This window comes from Calliphora vicina, chromosome 1 (genome assembly GCF_958450345.1).
Source record: "Calliphora vicina chromosome 1, idCalVici1.1, whole genome shotgun sequence".
In the NCBI taxonomy this organism is placed as follows: Eukaryota; Metazoa; Arthropoda; class Insecta; order Diptera; family Calliphoridae; genus Calliphora; species Calliphora vicina.
Window position 1 is genome coordinate 57084820 of NC_088780.1, and position 19593 is coordinate 57104412.

The window sequence follows — 19593 nt, forward strand, 5'->3', positions numbered from 1 at the left end:
TTTTTTTACGATCGGTCCATAATTAGTCATAGCTCCCATATAGACCCGCTTCCGAAAATCACTTTAACGTGCTTAAATCACTTAAAAATGTTGGTATATACACAAAATTCAACATAAATAACTTTCATATAGACATAAATCACACGACCTAATTTCATGGTGATCCGTCCATAATTGGTCATAGCCCCCATATAAGGCCCACTTCCGAAAATCACTCAAAAATATAAATTATTGAAATTTTAAAAGAAAAATGTTTTTGCTCTTTTACTTAGTGTAGGGTATTATATGGTCGGGCTTGACCGACCATACTTTCTTACTTGTTTTTATATAGATAAAGGAGTGCATTGTACATAGTTTAAGCGTAAAATTCATTTTTCGGGTTTATATAAAACGACAAATTAATTTTGAGTTGTGTCACTTTAGAACTGGGTGTGTATATACTTTGTGGGGTCGCAAATGAAAAATGTATATATTACAAACGTAATGACAAACTTATATATATCCTTGCCACTCATGGCGAAGGGTATAATAAGTTTCACATTAAGAAGTCTTATGAATGGAAGCAACCTCATTTGTAAACATTCCTTTGTGTAAATTTCGGTATTCATAGATCCCTTTGTAACAAATGTTTTGCTTCTTTTGCCGCAACTGCATATTGCTTGCCATACCAAGAACAGTTTGGGAAAATATTCTACTTTTGGGTCCTATACTATTCTACAACATTCCATCGAGTATCAGCAACATAAAAATATTGACCCGGAAGCTGCGAACAACATCCCGGAACATACGTATCGTTATCCATTATGTAGCAGTTATATTTTTTTGACTTCAATTTCCGTGCTCTGTCTTTGGCCTCTAAATGTTTAGCAGAGTTCCTCTCAGGAACTTTTTGAGCCTTGTATGTTTTTAAACCAGCACTGGCTTTAACTTTTCATACCAAATAGTCCGAGTACTGACCTAACCAGGCTGCTTTCCTACCGTATGTATTGGGAGCTCTTTTGTTTGCTTTATTAGCTTTAGAAACATCATGTTGAACATTCCTTCTGCCTGAACCAGGTTTTCTATCAACGGACAAGTTCTCCCGGTACTGTTTAATAATATTGAAATCAATTTGACGGCAGACATTTGATTGTTTGGCCAACTTTTCGTAGGACCATTTTGTTGAAAATGTTTAATAACACTATACAACAAAATCAAATTTTTTCCAAAATTACAAGGTCCGACTAACACATTTTGATAGAGAAGTCAAAAAAAAAGATACGTGTATCGGCGTTTTGAAAGTTTACATCTGAATTTCATTTGAGGTTAAAGTTTCCCAACTCTGGCACATTTCTATTGTTAATCGTCATAAGAAACCATGTGACCAGTTCAGCAAAGTTATGTAAAATGTTACGGAGAATATTTTTGTTAACCCTCTAAATCCTCAAGGCATGGGTCTATTTGTCCTTCTTTTAAAAAAGTGCAAACACCACCATTAAAACAGGGATTTAAGGGGTTAAACTGTTCTGCAAAAAAATTATACGTGAAATTTTACTATAAGTCATTAAATACACCAGAACGGAAAATTCAACCAGAAAGTCAGAAATAAGACACAACAAAAGAGAGCTTACGGTTAATTTCGTATTTATTAAGAATTTGGATAGGAAGTCTTCATTAATTACATTTATTTAGCTCTAGGCAATTCCACATCATTACCATACGCATATTTCAGCTATAAGTGTTCTTCAGTGGGTGCGCATGTTAAATTTTTGGGGTACTTTAAAATAAAATTCTTAATAAATGCGAAATTAACCCTAAGCTCTCTTTTGTTATGTCTTATTTCTGACTTTCTGGTTAAATTTTCCGTTTTGGTGTATTCATTGACTTATAGTAAAATTTCATGGACAACATTTTAACCCCTTAACTCATGTGTTAATGGAGTTTGTTGCTCTTTTTTAAAATAAGGACAAAAAAGACCCATGCCTTGAGGATTTAGAGGGTTAACATATTCTACAAAAATATTCTCCGTAACATTTTGCATACACTTGCTGAATACATTTTATACGTAAAATGTTCTTTAAAATAAAATTCTTAATAAATGCGAAATTAACCCTCGGTTCTCTTTTGTTATGTCTTATTTCTGACTTTCTGGTTGAATTTTCCATTTTGGTGTATTTAGCGAACTATAGTAAAATTTTACGGATAATATTTTTGCGGAACATTTTAACCCCTTAAATCCCTGTTGTAATGGTGTTTTTTGCTCATTTTTAAAAGAAGGACAAAAAAGACCCATGCCTTGAGGATTTAGAGGGTTAACATATTCTACAAAAATATTCTCCGTAACATTTTACATAACTTTGCTGAACACATTTTATACCTAAAATGTAAGAATCACATGGTTTCTTATGACGATTAACAATAAGAATGTGCCAGAGTTGGGAAACTTTAACCTCACCTCAAATGAAATTCAGATGTAAACTTTCAAAACGCCGATACACGTATCTTTTTTTTTGTCTCCTCTATCAAAATTTATTGGTCGGACCTCGTAATTTTTTTTTGGTGTTGTATAGTGTAATTTAAGTTCCCACTTTTTTCTCGTCATTCATTTTAATCAGATTAAGAAGAAATGAACATAATTGACATTAAACATAATAACTGACATGCCTTACAAAGGTAACTTGATCAAAAAAATAAAAAATCAAATAATAAATGGTTTAAAAGATTTAAGGAAAAATGTGTGTTTAGAATTTTTCGATCTCAGTCCATAGTCGTAGGTCTTCATACAGTCATAGTTTAGCTTCAATCGTATGGTCTTAGGAAAATTGTGATACAAACATACTTCCAAATGCAGTTACTGTCAGCAGTACTCATTACAGATGGCATCACAGTTACTCGCTGTCACAACAGCAGACAAACTCTAGTAAAACAAGTGAAGTTTCTATCCAAAAAAAAAAAAAACAACAACAATTTACTCCAATGTAATATAAAACAAGTAAGAGTGCTATATTCGGCTGTGCCGAATCTTATATACCCTTCACCAAATTATACTTCAAAATTTTAAATATTTTTAGGTAAACAAAATTTAATTTTTTTTTAGTTGTTTTTTTCATTTTTTGGAAAAAAAATTATTATAAATTTTTTTTTTTTAAATTTAAATTTAAATTTTTTTTTTTTAAAATTTTAAAAAATTTTTTTTCGTTTTTAAAAATTTTTTTTTGAAAAAAAAAATTCGGGTTAAAAATTTTTTTTCCCGATTTTGACCCATTGTAGGTCCAACTTAATATGGTCTTATATACGTCGTTGCAAATGTCTTTGAAATATCTATCATTAGATATCCATATTGTCTATATTAATGTCTTAGTAATCCAGATATAGGTCAAAAATTGGTCAAAAATCGAGGTTGTCTTGGTTTTTTCCTCATATCTCAGCCATTTGTGGACCGATTTTGCTGATTTTAAATAGCAAAATTCTCGAAAGCATGTCTGACAGAATTATTGAAGATTTGGATCCCGAAGATATCTGGGGTCTTCAGAAAACTGATTTCAACAGACAGACAGACAGACAGACGGACAGACAGACAGACAGACGGACATGGCTTAATCGACTCCGCTATCTATAAGGATCCAGAATATATATACTTTATAGGGTCGGAAATGAAAAATGTAGAAATTACAAACGGAATGACAAACTTATATATACCCTTCTCACGAAGCTGAAGGGTATAAAGACAGATAATAACAACGATGGCAACATTCACATATGATGATGGAAAACAAAAACTTGAAAATCATTATGTATTAATTGTTGTTATTGTTATTGTTGTTGATGCAACCAAATAATTGTGCAAGAAAAAGAGAAACAAAAAAGAAAAACAGATTTTAGTTATTGTAACACAACAGAAAAAAAAACCACTGCAGCAACTCGTACTCGTATGTGCTGTTTGTTGCTGGTTAAGTTCATCTGTTATGTCTGCTTGTTAGTCAAGCGTAACTCTTTTCATTAAAAGTTCCTACTCTGCCGAGTATGTAGTTTGTAGTAACTAGTAAATCGCTCGCTGGGTACCATTGGTATGATGATGGTTGATGGTTAAGTTTATTGGTAAAGTTGCTGATGATGATGATTCCACACAAACTTGTTAAATAATACCATTGTTGTGGTCGTTGTTATTGCTGTTGCTGTTGCCAGACATAGACATTGTCTGCGTCTAGTTGTTGTAAATGTTGTTATTATAGTCGTTGTCGTCGTCATATGTAAAACATGTTGAAAACAAACAAACAAAAAAAAAACACAAACAACTAAACATATACAACACAACACAATACAACATGTAAGAGAGAACCTTGAAGAAACCAGTTTTACTATTCTAATGTCAATGCCATCGTAGAGTAGAGTAGTTAATGGTTGTTGTTATTGTTGTTTATAAATGTAATGCTGCAAAATGTGCAACAGCAATAAATAAACAATAGCAACAACAACAACAACAATATACTATAAACACAAACAATAAATAAATAAAACTAGTATAGAGAGTTTGTCAACAATAACAACATCAGGCTCCAAATAGCATTACAACTCCCCAAAAACCATTAAAAACAAATGTGGTGAGACAATACACAAGAGAGAGAGACAGAGAGAGAGAAAGGAAACACAACATCAACAATAACCATGAATTTGCAGGCTCAAACATACAATGAATTGCAGTAAAACTTTATTTATTTACGTATTGCTGGATGTGTAATGTAATAATGTCTATGTGTTTGTATTAAAGAGTCTGTCTTCAAATAAAATAAACGAGTTGACTGTAACTAGACCATTTTGCTGGCGTAATATCTTATTAACGTCATTGTAATGAAGTTTTTCTTCACATTTAAAGAGGAGTGTGAATATAAACAGTGTTGGATACATTAATAGCAACAGAATTTTTACAATAACACAGATAGAATAATTGCTAAAATATTTTCAAAGAAGCGGCTGTCGGAATCTAATTTTTATAGATTCCATCAGGGACCCTAAATAACTGTTATCCAGAAAATTTGAAATCAAAAACTTTCTATGTTAGAGTCAACAGATACTGTTATTAGGCCTGTCACAGAATTCCATTCCGACCGAAAGTGAAATTAATTCCGTAATTTGCTTCTTCACAAAAAGTAAAACGAAAATTTCTTTCGGAATGAAACCAGTTTCAGTTTTCAAAGTGGAATTGATATTTGTTTTGTATTTATTTGATTTTCTTAAAATTTTAATCAATTTCTGTACTTTTGTTTTAATATAAAAAAAGGATGTCAAATTAAAATCTGAAATACAGAATTATTAAATATTTTTTGAATTAACAAATTACACGGAATCTGAAGAACCTAAAACGAAATCGATCGGAATAAAAACTACGGAATTGAAACCATTCCGAACGAAATGTGTGACAGGCCTGTATATACCAATAGATTCCTATTGACGCGCTCTTTCATTAAAAAAATAATCTCAACTCCACAGCTAACAGTTATTTTTCAACGTAAAAATAAAGGTTCGCATGAAACTCTTAAAAAAAAGAGTTTTATTTTTCCCGTCATAAAAAACTCATTTGAGGAATTTTATTTTTTCCGCCAGAAAATATTTGAGGAGTTTTATTTACCCGTCAGCAAATAAAACTCTTTTCGGTTCTTTTCTACTTTTTTCCAGTATCTTTCTTTATTGAGTCTATCTGATATAATGTTTGTAGTAATTTATTTGTTGAAGAAAAAAACAACCACTATTTAATAATAAGAATCAAACAATAACAAATTGAAATCCCACTTGATTTTATTTTAATGACAACTTATTCAATTGCAATGCAAGGTGCTTTACAAATTGTAATGATCTGACCAGCGACAAGCTGGTTTATTTTTCTGACGGTAAAAATAAAATTCCTCAAATGAGTTTAATTTTCTGTCGGGAATAATAAAACTCCTCAAATGAGTTTTTTTACGACGTCTATTTAAAACTCTTTTTTTAAGAGTTTCATGCGAACGTTTATTTTTACGTTGAATTTGCCTGAATTCGCCATTGCCACCACCTGGTACAAATTCGCCTTGTTCTAGCTAATTCATTCATCTATGGAGTTTGATATTCTGAAAAGTGGAAGGCACTGTGCTGTGCCAAAATTCTCTCAGTATTTGAATTTGCCGTTTGCATGTGCTGTTAGTTGTGTGGCCAACCAAAAAAAGTAACATTTTGACTACTGACAATTTAGGGTTAGTAAAAAGGAAGCATTACACGCGATTTCAATGTTGAATATTTAAAAAATAATGAAATTTCATCAGTCACAATTCGACCAAAATCATTCTAATCAAATGCATCCACATCGTGTCAGTATTTAGTGCGGATTTTAAGGAGGTATCATCATTGGACCATAATTCTGTGAAAATCAGTCAAGTCATTCACTGAATGTTATTGATGCTCGATATCGCTACATTATAACAAACTCAAGAGTGATTTAATTATTTATGAATGTCAAAAATTAATGAGTTTGACACTGCTTGCACTTTGCATTTATTCGGATGGGGGTAGTGAATCATAATGGATTGTAGCTAGTCTTTAGTAAAACTAAATATAGCAACCTTAAATTTTGTGACTCATTTAACAATATTTTCAAAAATCTGAAATATCTATGGTCAATTTTAATGTGCTCTATGGTTCACAAATGATTTTTTCTTTCTATATCTTGTAAGCAATTTGTTTCAGTATAATGTGACCTAAGGTTTAGACAAACTGTTCACTGGACTGAGTACTTCAAGAAGTACTAACGAAAAATTACCAAAATGTCAACCTGAAACCGAAATTTTCAAAAAATCATATTTTACAGTACAGTTTAAAAGTATATTTTCCTGCTGTTTTCTCTTTCACCTAATATTTGAAACAAAAATTTAGGGAAATAATAAAAAAATTTTACATTTATTTTACTTACTTGAATCCTTTGTCATCGTCAATGCCATTGACAACACCATTTGTTGTGGTCACTTGGTCATCTTTCTTTAAGCCATTCGTATCGAATGGAGAATTTGCCTTTTCTTTATCATCGTGTGACTGTAAATTACAAAACAGAAAAAGAAAAAAATTCCATAAAAACAAATCAAAATGAGAACATTTAGTTTAAAAGGACAAAAAAGTTTAAACAAATAAAAAAATTGGGTTCAAGCAACAATTAGTGCAGATCGAAACAAAGGACATCATGGAAGAAATAAAACTGCTGGCTCAAAATGATTAAAACAAATGGAAAACAAAAAAGGATGTTGAAAGTCAAACAGGAAATGAAACAAACAAAATTGCATTATGGTGATGAAAAAAGCTACACAAAATAAAAATAATAATAAACAATAACAGCAGCATGGAACGGATGCAGAACATACAACTGAAAGGGTATGTACCGAGATTAAGCGATTATGGGGCTGTCCATATTAACTAAGGCCCATTTTCTCAATGTCGTCAGTAAAATAAATAAATTTTGTTTGAAATCTAGCAGTTTATCGTTACGATAAAATTGTAATTGAGAGAATGAGGCTTAAATAATTAATTTTATAAATAACTCACTAACGCAAAACTATGTACATATATGTTTAAATATGAGACTTACTTTATCATTATCATCGAACTTTAGTCCCCTCAGACGAGGTTCCAAACCCGACAAAGGACTTTCTTTATTTGTTGGTGAACCACCCAAAACATATTCCACCATTTTAACACCTAAACCACTTGTTGAATCACGAGGACTGAAAGAAACACAGAAAAGAGAAATTGAAAATAATAAACAATATAATAATCTGTCAATTTGTAAACATAATTTTCTGATTCTAATATAGAATTAGATTCGAAATAATATCTAGGGGGTTATTTAGTAAATTGTTACGAAAAGAAAATCGGGGTTGTCATAGAATCCAATCATTGTCGGAATCGGTTTTGAAAACGACAGAATATGTACATTAGGGTGGCCCTTAATAAACGAAAGTTGGATTTTGGCCATTCTCACCCCCCAGTTTGGTGAACATTAGCAAAAAAATCATCCTGAAAAAATTTTAGGTAAATCGGTTGGGGTTAAGACGTGCCGCAAGCCCTCTGAAGTTTTGAGATGCATTTACAAGGGGAAAAAATGCATTTTTTTCAGTTTTTGTAAAAATTTTGCCATTAAAAAATTACTTTTGTAATTTAATTTAAAAGAATCGAAATGTGTACGTAATTGTCGTTCTAATGAGACATAAAAAACAGAAATCGGTCAAAAAATGTTAAAGTTATTAAAAATTCGCCAGGCCATTAACGTGTCTCAGGCCACTAGAACATGAAATGTAGGAACAAAATTAACATATTTTGAGAAATATTAAAATAAAAGCTCATTTTTACTTAAAATATGTCCATATTTACTTGTATATGAGTTTTTGTCTTCGTAGGATATCGTTAACCTATTCTTAGGTATGAACAAAAAAATTTAATTTTTTTAACGGCAGTTTCAAAACTCCATTATCAAATTTTTAAAAATTTTGTTAAACAAATTTCAGAATTTTTTGATCATCTCATTGGGATTTATTAAGAGTATAATAGGGAATAAAAATATCTTAAAATATCTCTTATAGTTTTTCCGTACCTGCGATTTAAATTTTGAAATTTTCGAGAAAAACCAATTATTTGGCAATTTTTAGGCCAATGAGCTCTATTTCCTTACTCTTATGAATTTTAAGTAAAACCTATTCAGAATATTATAGTCCAGATAATTCAAAATATACTCTGAAACTTCTACTAAAATCGGAAGACGTTAACCCTTAAATCGTGAAGGTCAAAGGTAAAATTTTTCAATATTTGGAATTTCTCTTGGAAAGATTTCGAAATGATCGAAATGTTGTATATTTTTGGGCCGATTTTGATGAAATTTAACAAAAATATAACATAAACTCTAGGGTTTATAATAACAGCACAAGAATGGAAATTAACGCTTAATGGCACTTGGGGTTAAAATGACACCAAACTTTTAAAATCATAATTTTTTATGGTTTTAGAAGTTTGGGGTCATTTTAACACCAAGTGCTATATAGGGTTAATTTTAATTTTTCTGCTGCTTTTGTAAATACTAGGCTTTGTGTTATATTTTTGTTAAATTTCATCAAAATCGGCCCAAAAATATACAACATTTCGAACATTTCAAAATCTTTCCAAGAGAAATTCCAAATATTGAAAAATTTTACCTTTGACCTTCACGATTTAAGGGTTAACGTTTTTTGATTTTAGTAGAAGTTTCAGAGTATATTTTGAATTATCTGGACTATAATATTCTAATTAAGTTTTGCTTAAAATTCATAAGAGTAAGAAAATAGAGCTCATTGGCCTAAAAATTGCCAAATAATTGGTTTTTCTCGAAAATTTCAAAATTTAAATCGCAGGTACGGAAAAACTATAAGAGATATTTTCATAATTTTTTCACGATTTAATTCCCTATTATACTCTTAATAAATCCCAATGAGATGATCAAAAAATTCTGAAATTTGTTTAACAAAATTTTTAAAAATTTGAAAATGGAGTTTTGAAACTGCCGTTAAAAAAATTAATTTTTTTTGTTCATACCTAAGAATAGGTTAACGGTATCCTACGAAGACAAAAACTCATATACAAGTAAATATGGACATATTTTAAGTAAAAATGAGCTTTTATTTTAATATTTCTCAAAATATGTTAATTTTGTTCCAACATTTCTTGTTCTAGTGGCCTGAGACACGTTAATGGCCTGGCGAATTTTTAATAACTTTAAAATTTTTTAACCGATTTCTGTTTTTTATGTCTCATTAGAACGACAATTACGTACACATTTCGATTCTTTTAAATTGAATTACAAAAGTAATTTTTTAATGGCAAAATTTTTACAAAAACTGAAAAAAATGAATTTTTTCCCCTTGTAAATGCATCTCAAAACTTCAGAGGGCTTGCGGCACGTCTTAACCCCAACCGATTTACCTAAAATTTTTTCAGGATGATTTTTTTACTAATGTTCACCAAACTGGGGGGTGAGAATGGCCAAAATCCAACTTTCGTTTATTAAGGGCCACCCTAATGTACATTGGTCTCGTAAAATTGTAAGTTAACGGTCATATATTCGATCTAGAATTAAATTCTTTATCGATTAAAGAAAAATTACATTGGATTTCATAAGTCAGATGTACCTTTTTTGTCGTTTTCAAAACCGATTCCGAAAATGATTGGATTCTATGACTACCCCGAAGCATTTGAATTTATATTTCTTATACATTGTATTTCAAAAATGTCTATTCAAACTCACCTCAATATCCCAGCATTTCCACTCGCCGATGAATCCGGTGCTTGTGGAAATGTACGTGGTCGAGGCAATATTGTCTCACTCTGTGTGGACCAGGGCGAATCTTTCCAAACATGAGGATCACCAATGTGTAAAGGATTTAAAGGGCCACCGGTAACACCAGCCGAAGCCGAACCTTTGCCATCGGATTTCTCCCATAATTTTTTGGCAGTGGATGTAGTGATCTGCAAAAACAAGAAATAAACAATAATAAATAAATTGTAACACAGAAACAAATTAAAGCTAAAATGCTACGCAAACTGTAGCAGAGAAACATAGATTACCCATTAAATTTTCCCCAAAAAGAAACGAAAACAAAAAAACACAGAACAAAATTTGCTGATTCAAACTATTTCATATTTACACTTTAATGCACCAGCAGTGATTTAAAACATCTATATTGCACGCTGTATTGCACTTTTTATTTCGTTTTTAATTTCTGCTTAGTCACTGGCCATTTCCACAGGGAGTTCAGTGGGAGGAGGCTGGTGTGGTTAAGTGTTGATGACTTGATTTGATTTTTCACAATTTACTGTTGTGACCTAATTGCCAATAATAAAATAAAATTACAACAGCTACAATTTTTTTTACACAAAAACTAAAAAAAATAACTGTTTTAAGAGGATGTCAGACAGACGCAAAACAAAAATCGAACGACTATACTCTAGCACTAGTACAATGGAGCTAGTAACAACGTGTTTAAGTATTAAGACCTAAATTTCTACTTTGTGTCTACTGCAGCAAGTATAAAGTGGTTGTAAAAAAAAGGAAGCTAGAAAGGATGTCTGTTTGAAATTGTTGTTAAAAATTAGTTTTTTTATTATTGAGGATAAGAAATTCAACCAAAACCAACAAATAAGAGCAGCAATATTTAATTTTTTTTCTATTGGGCGCACATTGGGCGCTATTTGACAAGATTTTAAAAATTAATACAACTTTGGAAGGGATATTCAATGTTTAAGAAGCTAAAATAATTCTTACGGCTTGAGAAGTATTTTAAAAGTTTCATAAATAATTTGATATGTTTACAAAATGTCGATGAAACAACAACATTTAAAATGTTTATGAAACATTTAAAATGTTTATGAAACATTCAAAATGGTTATGAAACATTCAATATGTTTATGAAACATTTAAAATGTTTATGAAGCATTTAAAATGTTTATGAAACATTTAAAATGTTTATGAAGCATTTAAAATGTTTATGAAACATTTAAAATGTTTATGAAACATTTAAAATGTTTATGAAACATTTAAAATGTTTATGAAACATTTAAAATGTTTATGAAACATTTAAAATGTTTATGAAACATTTAAAATGTTTATGAAACATTCAAAATGTTTATGAAACATTCAATATGTTTATGAAACATTCAATATGTTTATGAAACATTTAAAATGTTTATAAAACATTCAATATGTTTACGAAACATTTAAAATGTTAATGAAACATTTAAAATGTTAATGAAACATTTAAAATGTTAATGAAACATTTAAAATGTTTATGAAACATTCAAAATGTTTATGAAACATTTAAGATGTTTATGAAGCATTTAAAATGTTATTGAAACATTTAAAATGTTAAAGAAATATTTAAAATGTTAAAGAAACATTTAAAATGTTAAAGAAACATTTAAAATGTTAAAGAAACATTTAAAATGTTATTGAAACATTTAAAATGTTTATGGAGCATTTAAAATGTGTATGAAACATGTAAAATGTTTATGAATCATGTAAAATATTTATGAAACATTTAAAAAACAATTGAAAATGTTTATGAAACATTGAAAATGTTTATGAAACATTGAAAATGTTTATGAAACATTTAACATGTTTATGAAACACTTAAAATGTTTATGAAACATTTAAAATGTTTATGAAACATTAAAATGTTTATGAAACAATTAAAATGTTTATGAAACATTAAAAATGTTTATGAAACATTTAAAATATTTATGAAACATTTAAAATGTTATTGAAGCATTTAAAATGTTTATGACACATTTAAAATGTTTATGACACATTTAAATGTTTATGAAACATTAAAACACATGGTCAAAATTGACGTATTCGGGCCGCTGCATACCCGATAACAGTCCACTGTGCCATACATTCTCCCCTAATGTCCACCCACTTGAAAAAGTCAAGGACCTTTTTCATTTCACTCTTTTGTTTTATTTTCATTCATTTATTTGCCTCCTATTCAGCATTTTTGTGATGCAATGGCCAAATAGAGGAGCGAACTAAAAATGAATAGAATTCATGTGGACTTTTGAGCCAGTCACTTGGAATGGATGCTAAAACTAAAAGCACTACTACTGAAAACTGCACAAATTTATAATTATTACATGATTAGGGTCAAATGACTGCCAAGTTTGGTTTAATTTAAATGTGGAGTACTTATGTTTGAATGCTTCGTTGGTTTATTTGAATTGCACACGTTTGAAAAAGAAAACATTTAGCTGCCCTGGGATGAAAAAAAAACCAATTAAGCAGGCATGAGACCTCTTTTAAACGCTAAATTCCAAAAATGTTTTACCACCTGCCCACCTGCTGAATGGGTGCGTGTATTTATTAAATGTTTCTAAAGAATAACGTGTTAAATACGCATATTCTTCATGAAGCCATTTTGTTTTTTGTTTGGTTTATTTTATGTAACAGTTATTAAAATGAAAAGCTAAAGGAAATTATATTTCATGAGGTACTTAAAAGTGTAGTAAGAAGTGGTGTAAAGGAAATACAGTGAAATCTGATAATTCATAACCGACAAATAGTATTACTTTTTGGCAACTTTTTTAAAAAGATTTCACTGTTTTTATCCAATTACTTGTGTAAAAAGTGGGTGAACCTTGCGAAAAAGGAACCATACTTTGTAAATGGGTAATGTTTGTTGGTAACAAAATTATTTTAATAATCATGTAATTAACATGCATTTAGCTTACAAAAGAAATGTTGGAATGATTCATTATTTTTTTTAAATGGATAACGTGAAAAAGTAGTATAAAGTTTAGAAATATTTCAAAATTTATACTTTAATATCAATTTGAGGTTACACATGTTGCTAAGTAAACACTATAGTTTATTGAAAATATGTTGCTAAAAACAAAAAGTAGAACAGTTTATGGAATATAAGCCTTTAAAATGTATAGTGTTTTTGGCAATCAGGCCAATAATGGAGAAAAACTCCCCGGGAGTTTTTTCCTATTCAAATTCAATGGGAAAAAATTTAATGTTAAAATTGCAAGCTAATTTGTGTAATATGTCTATGTTCGAAAAATTCGAACTTTATAACTCCATTTTTTATAAGGTAAATGTTTTAAATACAATTTTTTAAACTTTTGATTTTTATTTTGCTTTATATCGAAAATATTTTCGAACTTTTAAGAACATACATATAATTTTTGAAAAATTTTCTTTCATACAAACAATTTCAAGCTGTTAGGTAGAATTTTTATATGTTCGAAAACATCAAAAATACTTTAGACATTCTAAAATTGTATCTTACGATATTTTTAAATAGAATTAGAGAAATTTAAAGTTATTTAGTAAAATTTTTCTATGTTCGAAAAATTCGATAATAACTTCGAACTTTATATAAACACATTTTAATGCATTTTTTGGATACTAGCTGTTGTAACAAAGCTTTATACTTTTCATTGTAATTTTTTTTGATGTTCGAAAAATTCGAAAATATTTTCGAACTCTTAAAAAACATAAATTTTATAATTTTTTTAAATTTAGTGATTTAATAATACAATTTTCGAACTCCTTGGTTGAATTTTTCCATGTTCGAAAAATTCGATAATAATTTTGTAATTATATTTAATATTTTATAATATAATTGAGAACTTTAATGCTAAATTTATAAAATTTTAAACTATTTGGTGTAATTTTTAATGTTCGAAAAATTCGAAAAAAAAGTATCAAACTTTATAAAAACTATAAACTCTGATTTTTGGTGGGAATGTTTATTTGTAATTCCCTTGATTATTGCAACATAAAACATTGACATGGAAACTTCGAGAAATAGACAGGAAGCAGGAATATCACTGAATTATAAATTATTTATTTTTGGGCTCTAAATTCTATACTATACATTTTCCAGATTTCTTATTTCGCTCCAAATAGTAAGAGCACAAAGATAATCGTTTTCAGAATACTTACAACTTTCATAACCTTACAAGTATCTCATTTCCTCCCGATTCAGTTTCTTTTATCAATGGTCTGCTTATGAATAATAAACTTGTATGTTTATACCTTTATCACTCAGATTGAAGGTCCTAAAAATCCTTGACATCTATAATATTCTTGGAGAATGAGAATCTCCACCTAAAACTCATGTCTAAATTATCTAAGAAACACAATTATTACGGCTGAATTTCGTCTCTCTTACCAGTTTTCTAACAGGTTGTTTAGTTTTAACATTTTAATAATAATTCAACGTTTTTCCGCCCTTTTAATTTCATGAAATTTTACATGTAACGCAAAATATATGGTGGGAAATTTAACACAAAAAAAAAGACAGCCACATGTTTAAACACCATTAAAATAAACCAAGTGAAATAATGAAAAAATTAAAATAAAAAACAAGAAAAAACAAAAAAAGGCTGAAATAAAATAATTCATTATCACCATGATAATGAATGAGAAGAAGAAACGGCCAAAGAGTGTAACTGCTACACACAACTGCTACTTATTATGAGTTACTTACTAAATGACTGACTAACTGACGGACTGAGCGAGTAAGTGAGTTAGTGAGTGACTGTGTGATTACTACTCTACAACTTGCTTAGTGGTTGACATTAACTGCCAACAATGAAAACTAAAATAACAAATATAAAGTTGTCACCATATTAAATGTACAATAAAGTCAGTCATTGTCGTCATTCACCTCATTGTAAGTCAGTTTTTCCTCTTGTTTTATATTTCGTTTTCATTTTTTTTTTTTGTTTTATTTGCAAATGTGTGACTTTTTGTGGTAAAACATGAGTTGAGTTTTTGCAGTGTTTTAAAATAAAATGTGGTTAGAGTTGCAAAATTTATAAATAATTATAAATAGAACAATTGTTTGATAAGGAAAACTGATTTAGTTGGTTTAAAAACACTTGGGTTTTATGTGCAATTATTTTGCTGCAGATAAAGAATGAACTTTATTATTGCAACAATGTTGCAGGGCCTTTAAATGAGTATAAACATAAACATGTTGCTAGTAAAAATAACCTTTTAAACATTGATATTTAAACTCATTATTTTAACCCAATGTAATGGATTGTAACTTCTGGACCTTTACAAAAGCCTTACTTTAAATTTTAGCCAGATTTTAGAAAAGATTAATTTAAATTTACAAACTCAATTACTAATTTTACGTTAAAAATAAAAAATGACGTTAGTTTAATTCGTTATTTCTAAATCAAATTAAGATAATCTGTCATGTCAATAAAAACTAAAAACCAATATGTTGTTGTTAACATGTTTACTATAAATTATTGTAATTGTACCCTAGAGTATTTGACAACAACTGTTTTAAAAAAGGATATTCACTAATAAAGGAAAAACAACACACCATTTTATTAAAAGCCTAATATCTATCTATATAAAATAGTACCGTTACAACATCGTCCAGTCCAAACTCCACAAAAGATAGGTTCATATCTCCGTATCAGAGCTGTAAATGAATCACTCATTTTTGAATTAATTCGCGAATCATTCACACAAAAAAATGAATTGAATGAAATTTGAGTCAATTCAAATGAATTTGGTAAAAATGAATTGCAATTCGTTTCCAATTCAAATGAATTGAATTGATTTTGAATTAATTCAATTCATTTGAATTTAATTGATTTTGAATTAATTCAAACGAATTAAAAAAAAAAATAGCAATTCATTTCCAACTCCGACGCGAAATTCGCAGCATATTTAGCAGATTCTTCAATGTCATTAAGAGCTAGTTTCTGGGATAGAGATAATCTACATTCTTCGCTTAAACCTAAATTAAACTAAAAATTGTGTTTCTCACTTATTGTTTATATGCTATATAATCTAGGTTTAACTGAGCATCATTGGTGAGTTAAACCTAAGTATAAAATGCCAAAGCACAAACAGATGGAAAATAAAATAAACAATTCAGCACAGCAGCTCTTTGTTTTTATTTGCTTTATTAACATCAATATAATTTTTAATATACATTTTATATACTTTTATGTCGCTTTTTCTTTTAGAAAGTTAAAATTTACAAAAAAAGTTATGTAACGCGGTTGCTTTTTCTTATAAAATGTATAGTATTGCCATATTTATATGAAAAAATTTGAAGAATAAACATGTGATTTGACTGAAAAGTATGGCAATGCTAACAAAATTAATCCACTAGTGAGAAACACAATCATTGGTTAAATTCCGGCAAAATATGTTTCAGGATTAATATAACAGCGTGTTAAGCTGAGTTTAACTGACAAGTAAGAAACTAGCTCTAAGTATGCTGTATAATTAATCGACGATTAAAAAGTCTTCCTTTAAATATAATGCGCCGTTACCATCGTCAGCTGGTGTTGAAAGATTATTTTCGTACGCCTCTATTCTAAACATCCCTAAACGTGGATTTCTTTCAGATGATAATTTTTAAAAGCTATTGTTGTTTAAGGTGAATGATGCATTCTAATTAAATCTAATTAGCCTTAATTATGAAACTCAATTGTGTTTTGAGCTACATACATTGTTATTTTTCCTGATTTTTGATTATTTTTGGAAGATAGTTTTATTTTTTTGAAATAAATATAATATAAATATTAGCAAAAAGTTTGTTGTTGGGTAGTCGTGGGTCACAAAATTTCAAAAATTATTAATTGCTTCTTGAATATTAAATATGTTTTGTCGTTCAGCGTATTTCAAAATAAAAATCAGTTCTTCTTGAAGAAATAAACTCGAAACACCATGTTTTCATTGATCAGGCGCGTATACAGGACAAGGCTTTTCAATTTTTGTACTGGATATTTTCATTTTGGTAGGAGAAATCTTTCATTCCCCCTAGAGATCTGCTCTTGAATTTGATTGATTGCAACTCATTTTTGAATCATTCATTTGAATTGCTATTCTTTTTTCTAATTCATTTGAATTAATTCAAAATCAATTCAATTCAAATGAATTGTAAATGAATTGCAACTCATTTTTACAAATTCATTTGAATTGGAAATGAATTGAAATTCATTTCTGCCTAATTCGTTTGAATTGATTCAAATTTCATTCAATTAATTTTTTCAATTCAATGAATTAATTCAAAATTTAGCTAATTCATAATGAATTAAAATCAAAAAAGAATGATTCATACACAGCTCTACTCCGTATGTATTTCCACTTTGAAATTTTAAGGTTTAGGATGTAAAAATGCCTAAATTTGTTAACCTTATATCTTCCAAACTATGAGACAGGTGTTTGGTACTTTTTGTAATTTGAAACATTATGGAGTGAAAACGTGAAGAACATTTTATGAAAAATTATTAAGCCAAATTTTATCAAATTTTACAATAATTCCAATAGTCTAAAAATGTTTTATCATGGTTTTATTTGGAACTCGAGTGCGAAGGTGCTGATTGGGCCAAATCTAATTTAACAGTTTGATACTTTTTTAAAACATATTTTTTCTTGATCACATAGATTGAAGTCGTTTGTGACTAGGGTTTTTATCCCGAGAAAAATTCCCGGGAATATTGCCAATTTTTCACTACCCGATTCCCGGGATTTTTATTCGGGATTCCCGAGAATTAAAAACTGACAAAACTACAAAGAAGACAAGTTAGAACTCGATTTTTTTCACAAAAAACACGTGAAAAGTTTTATGTTTATATCTCTTTTCAAGTATAGAATGGAAGCAATATTACTTGTTTTGTATATGATTAAAAGCTAAATATAACTGAATGAAGAAACAACATTTTAACTCAATTTGAAGTGGAATCAACAAAAAATTAATCATTCAAAGTTTGAATAAATTCTTTTATTAATTAACTGCAAAATTAATTAAATTTAAATGAAGCTAAAGAATTAGATATTGGGAATGGATTTATGGAATGAAAGGCTGACTTTTTTTAATTACGCATTAAGATTTTAGTGAATTAAACTCAAATTTAATTAATTAATACGAAGCTCTATATAAATATATATAATGATTTTAACACTAAGTTTTTATATAACATTTTGCTATAATATTCATAATTTACAGTATTATTATATATTTCGGGAATAGCCGGGTACCCGGGAATGTAGAAACAAATTTTTCCGATTCCCGGGAATCGAAAAATGCCGGGAAATTAAAAACCCTATTTGTGACATATCGTTTTCACCAATTTTTTTTTAAAATCTATCTCTGATTCATTGATTCTTTTATTATGTGTAAAGAAAGAATCAATCAAGAAGGAGAACTATTGAAACATTTTTATAACCTTCGCCATGAGTGGCAAGGGTATATATAAGTTTGTCATTCCGTTTGTAATTTTTACATTTTTCATTTGCGACCCCTCAAAGTATATATATTCTGGATCGTTATAGATAGCGAAGTCGATATAGCCATGTCCGCCTTTCCGTCTGTATGTAGAAATCAACTTTCCGTAGCCCCTAAATAACTTATATAAATGATTCATACATCAATATGTCGGGAATTCTTCCGTCTCGGAAAACCTCGATTTTTGTCCTATTTTTGATCTATATTTGGATTACTAAGTCATTAATATAGATAATATGGATATCTAATGATAGATATTTTAAAGTCCATTTCAACGATGTATATAAAGCTATAGTAAGTTGGACCTACAATGGGTCAAAATCGGGAAAAATATTTTTTAATCCGAATTTTTTTTTTCATAAAAAAATTTTTTTTGTCATAGATTATTATTAAAAAAAAAAAAAATTTGGAAAAAACTTTTTTTAAAAAAAAATAAAAAACAATTTATGTATTTGTTTTTTTTTTAAAAAAATAAAAAAAAAATTTAAATTTTGTTCCTGTGTGTTAGATTCTACAATAAAGGGACATTTAGATACTTTTTTCTACTAATAGAACTATTTGATTGGCGAGAAAACAGTGCGTATTAAAATTATTAAATTTTTTCAACAAAACCAAACTTGGTCCTACAAAAAGTTGGCCAAACAATCAAATGTCTGCCGTCAAACTGATTTCAATGTAATTAAACAGTATCGGGAGAACTTTTCTGTTGATAGAAAACCTGATTCAGGTAGAAGGAATGGTCCATGATATTTCTAAAGCCAATAAATAGAAAGCATTTTCAAAAGAGCTCCCAACACATCCGGTA

General features: G+C 28.9%; 1 protein-coding gene across 6 annotated transcripts in view; it reads right to left on the reverse strand.

The window, feature by feature from the left end:
* pum (pumilio) overlaps nucleotides 1–19593 on the reverse strand; it is a 560122-nt gene that overhangs the window by 486165 nt on the left and 54364 nt on the right. For all 6 annotated transcript variants that reach the window (XM_065514262.1, XM_065514286.1, XM_065514270.1 and 3 more), the window contains 3 exons: nucleotides 10265–10485; nucleotides 7583–7718; nucleotides 6917–7035 (listed from right to left, as the gene is read on the reverse strand). In XM_065514262.1, coding sequence (XP_065370334.1) covers nucleotides 6917–7035; nucleotides 7583–7718; nucleotides 10265–10485 — 476 coding nt within the window. The remainder of the gene's footprint in view (nucleotides 1–6916; nucleotides 7036–7582; nucleotides 7719–10264; nucleotides 10486–19593) is intronic.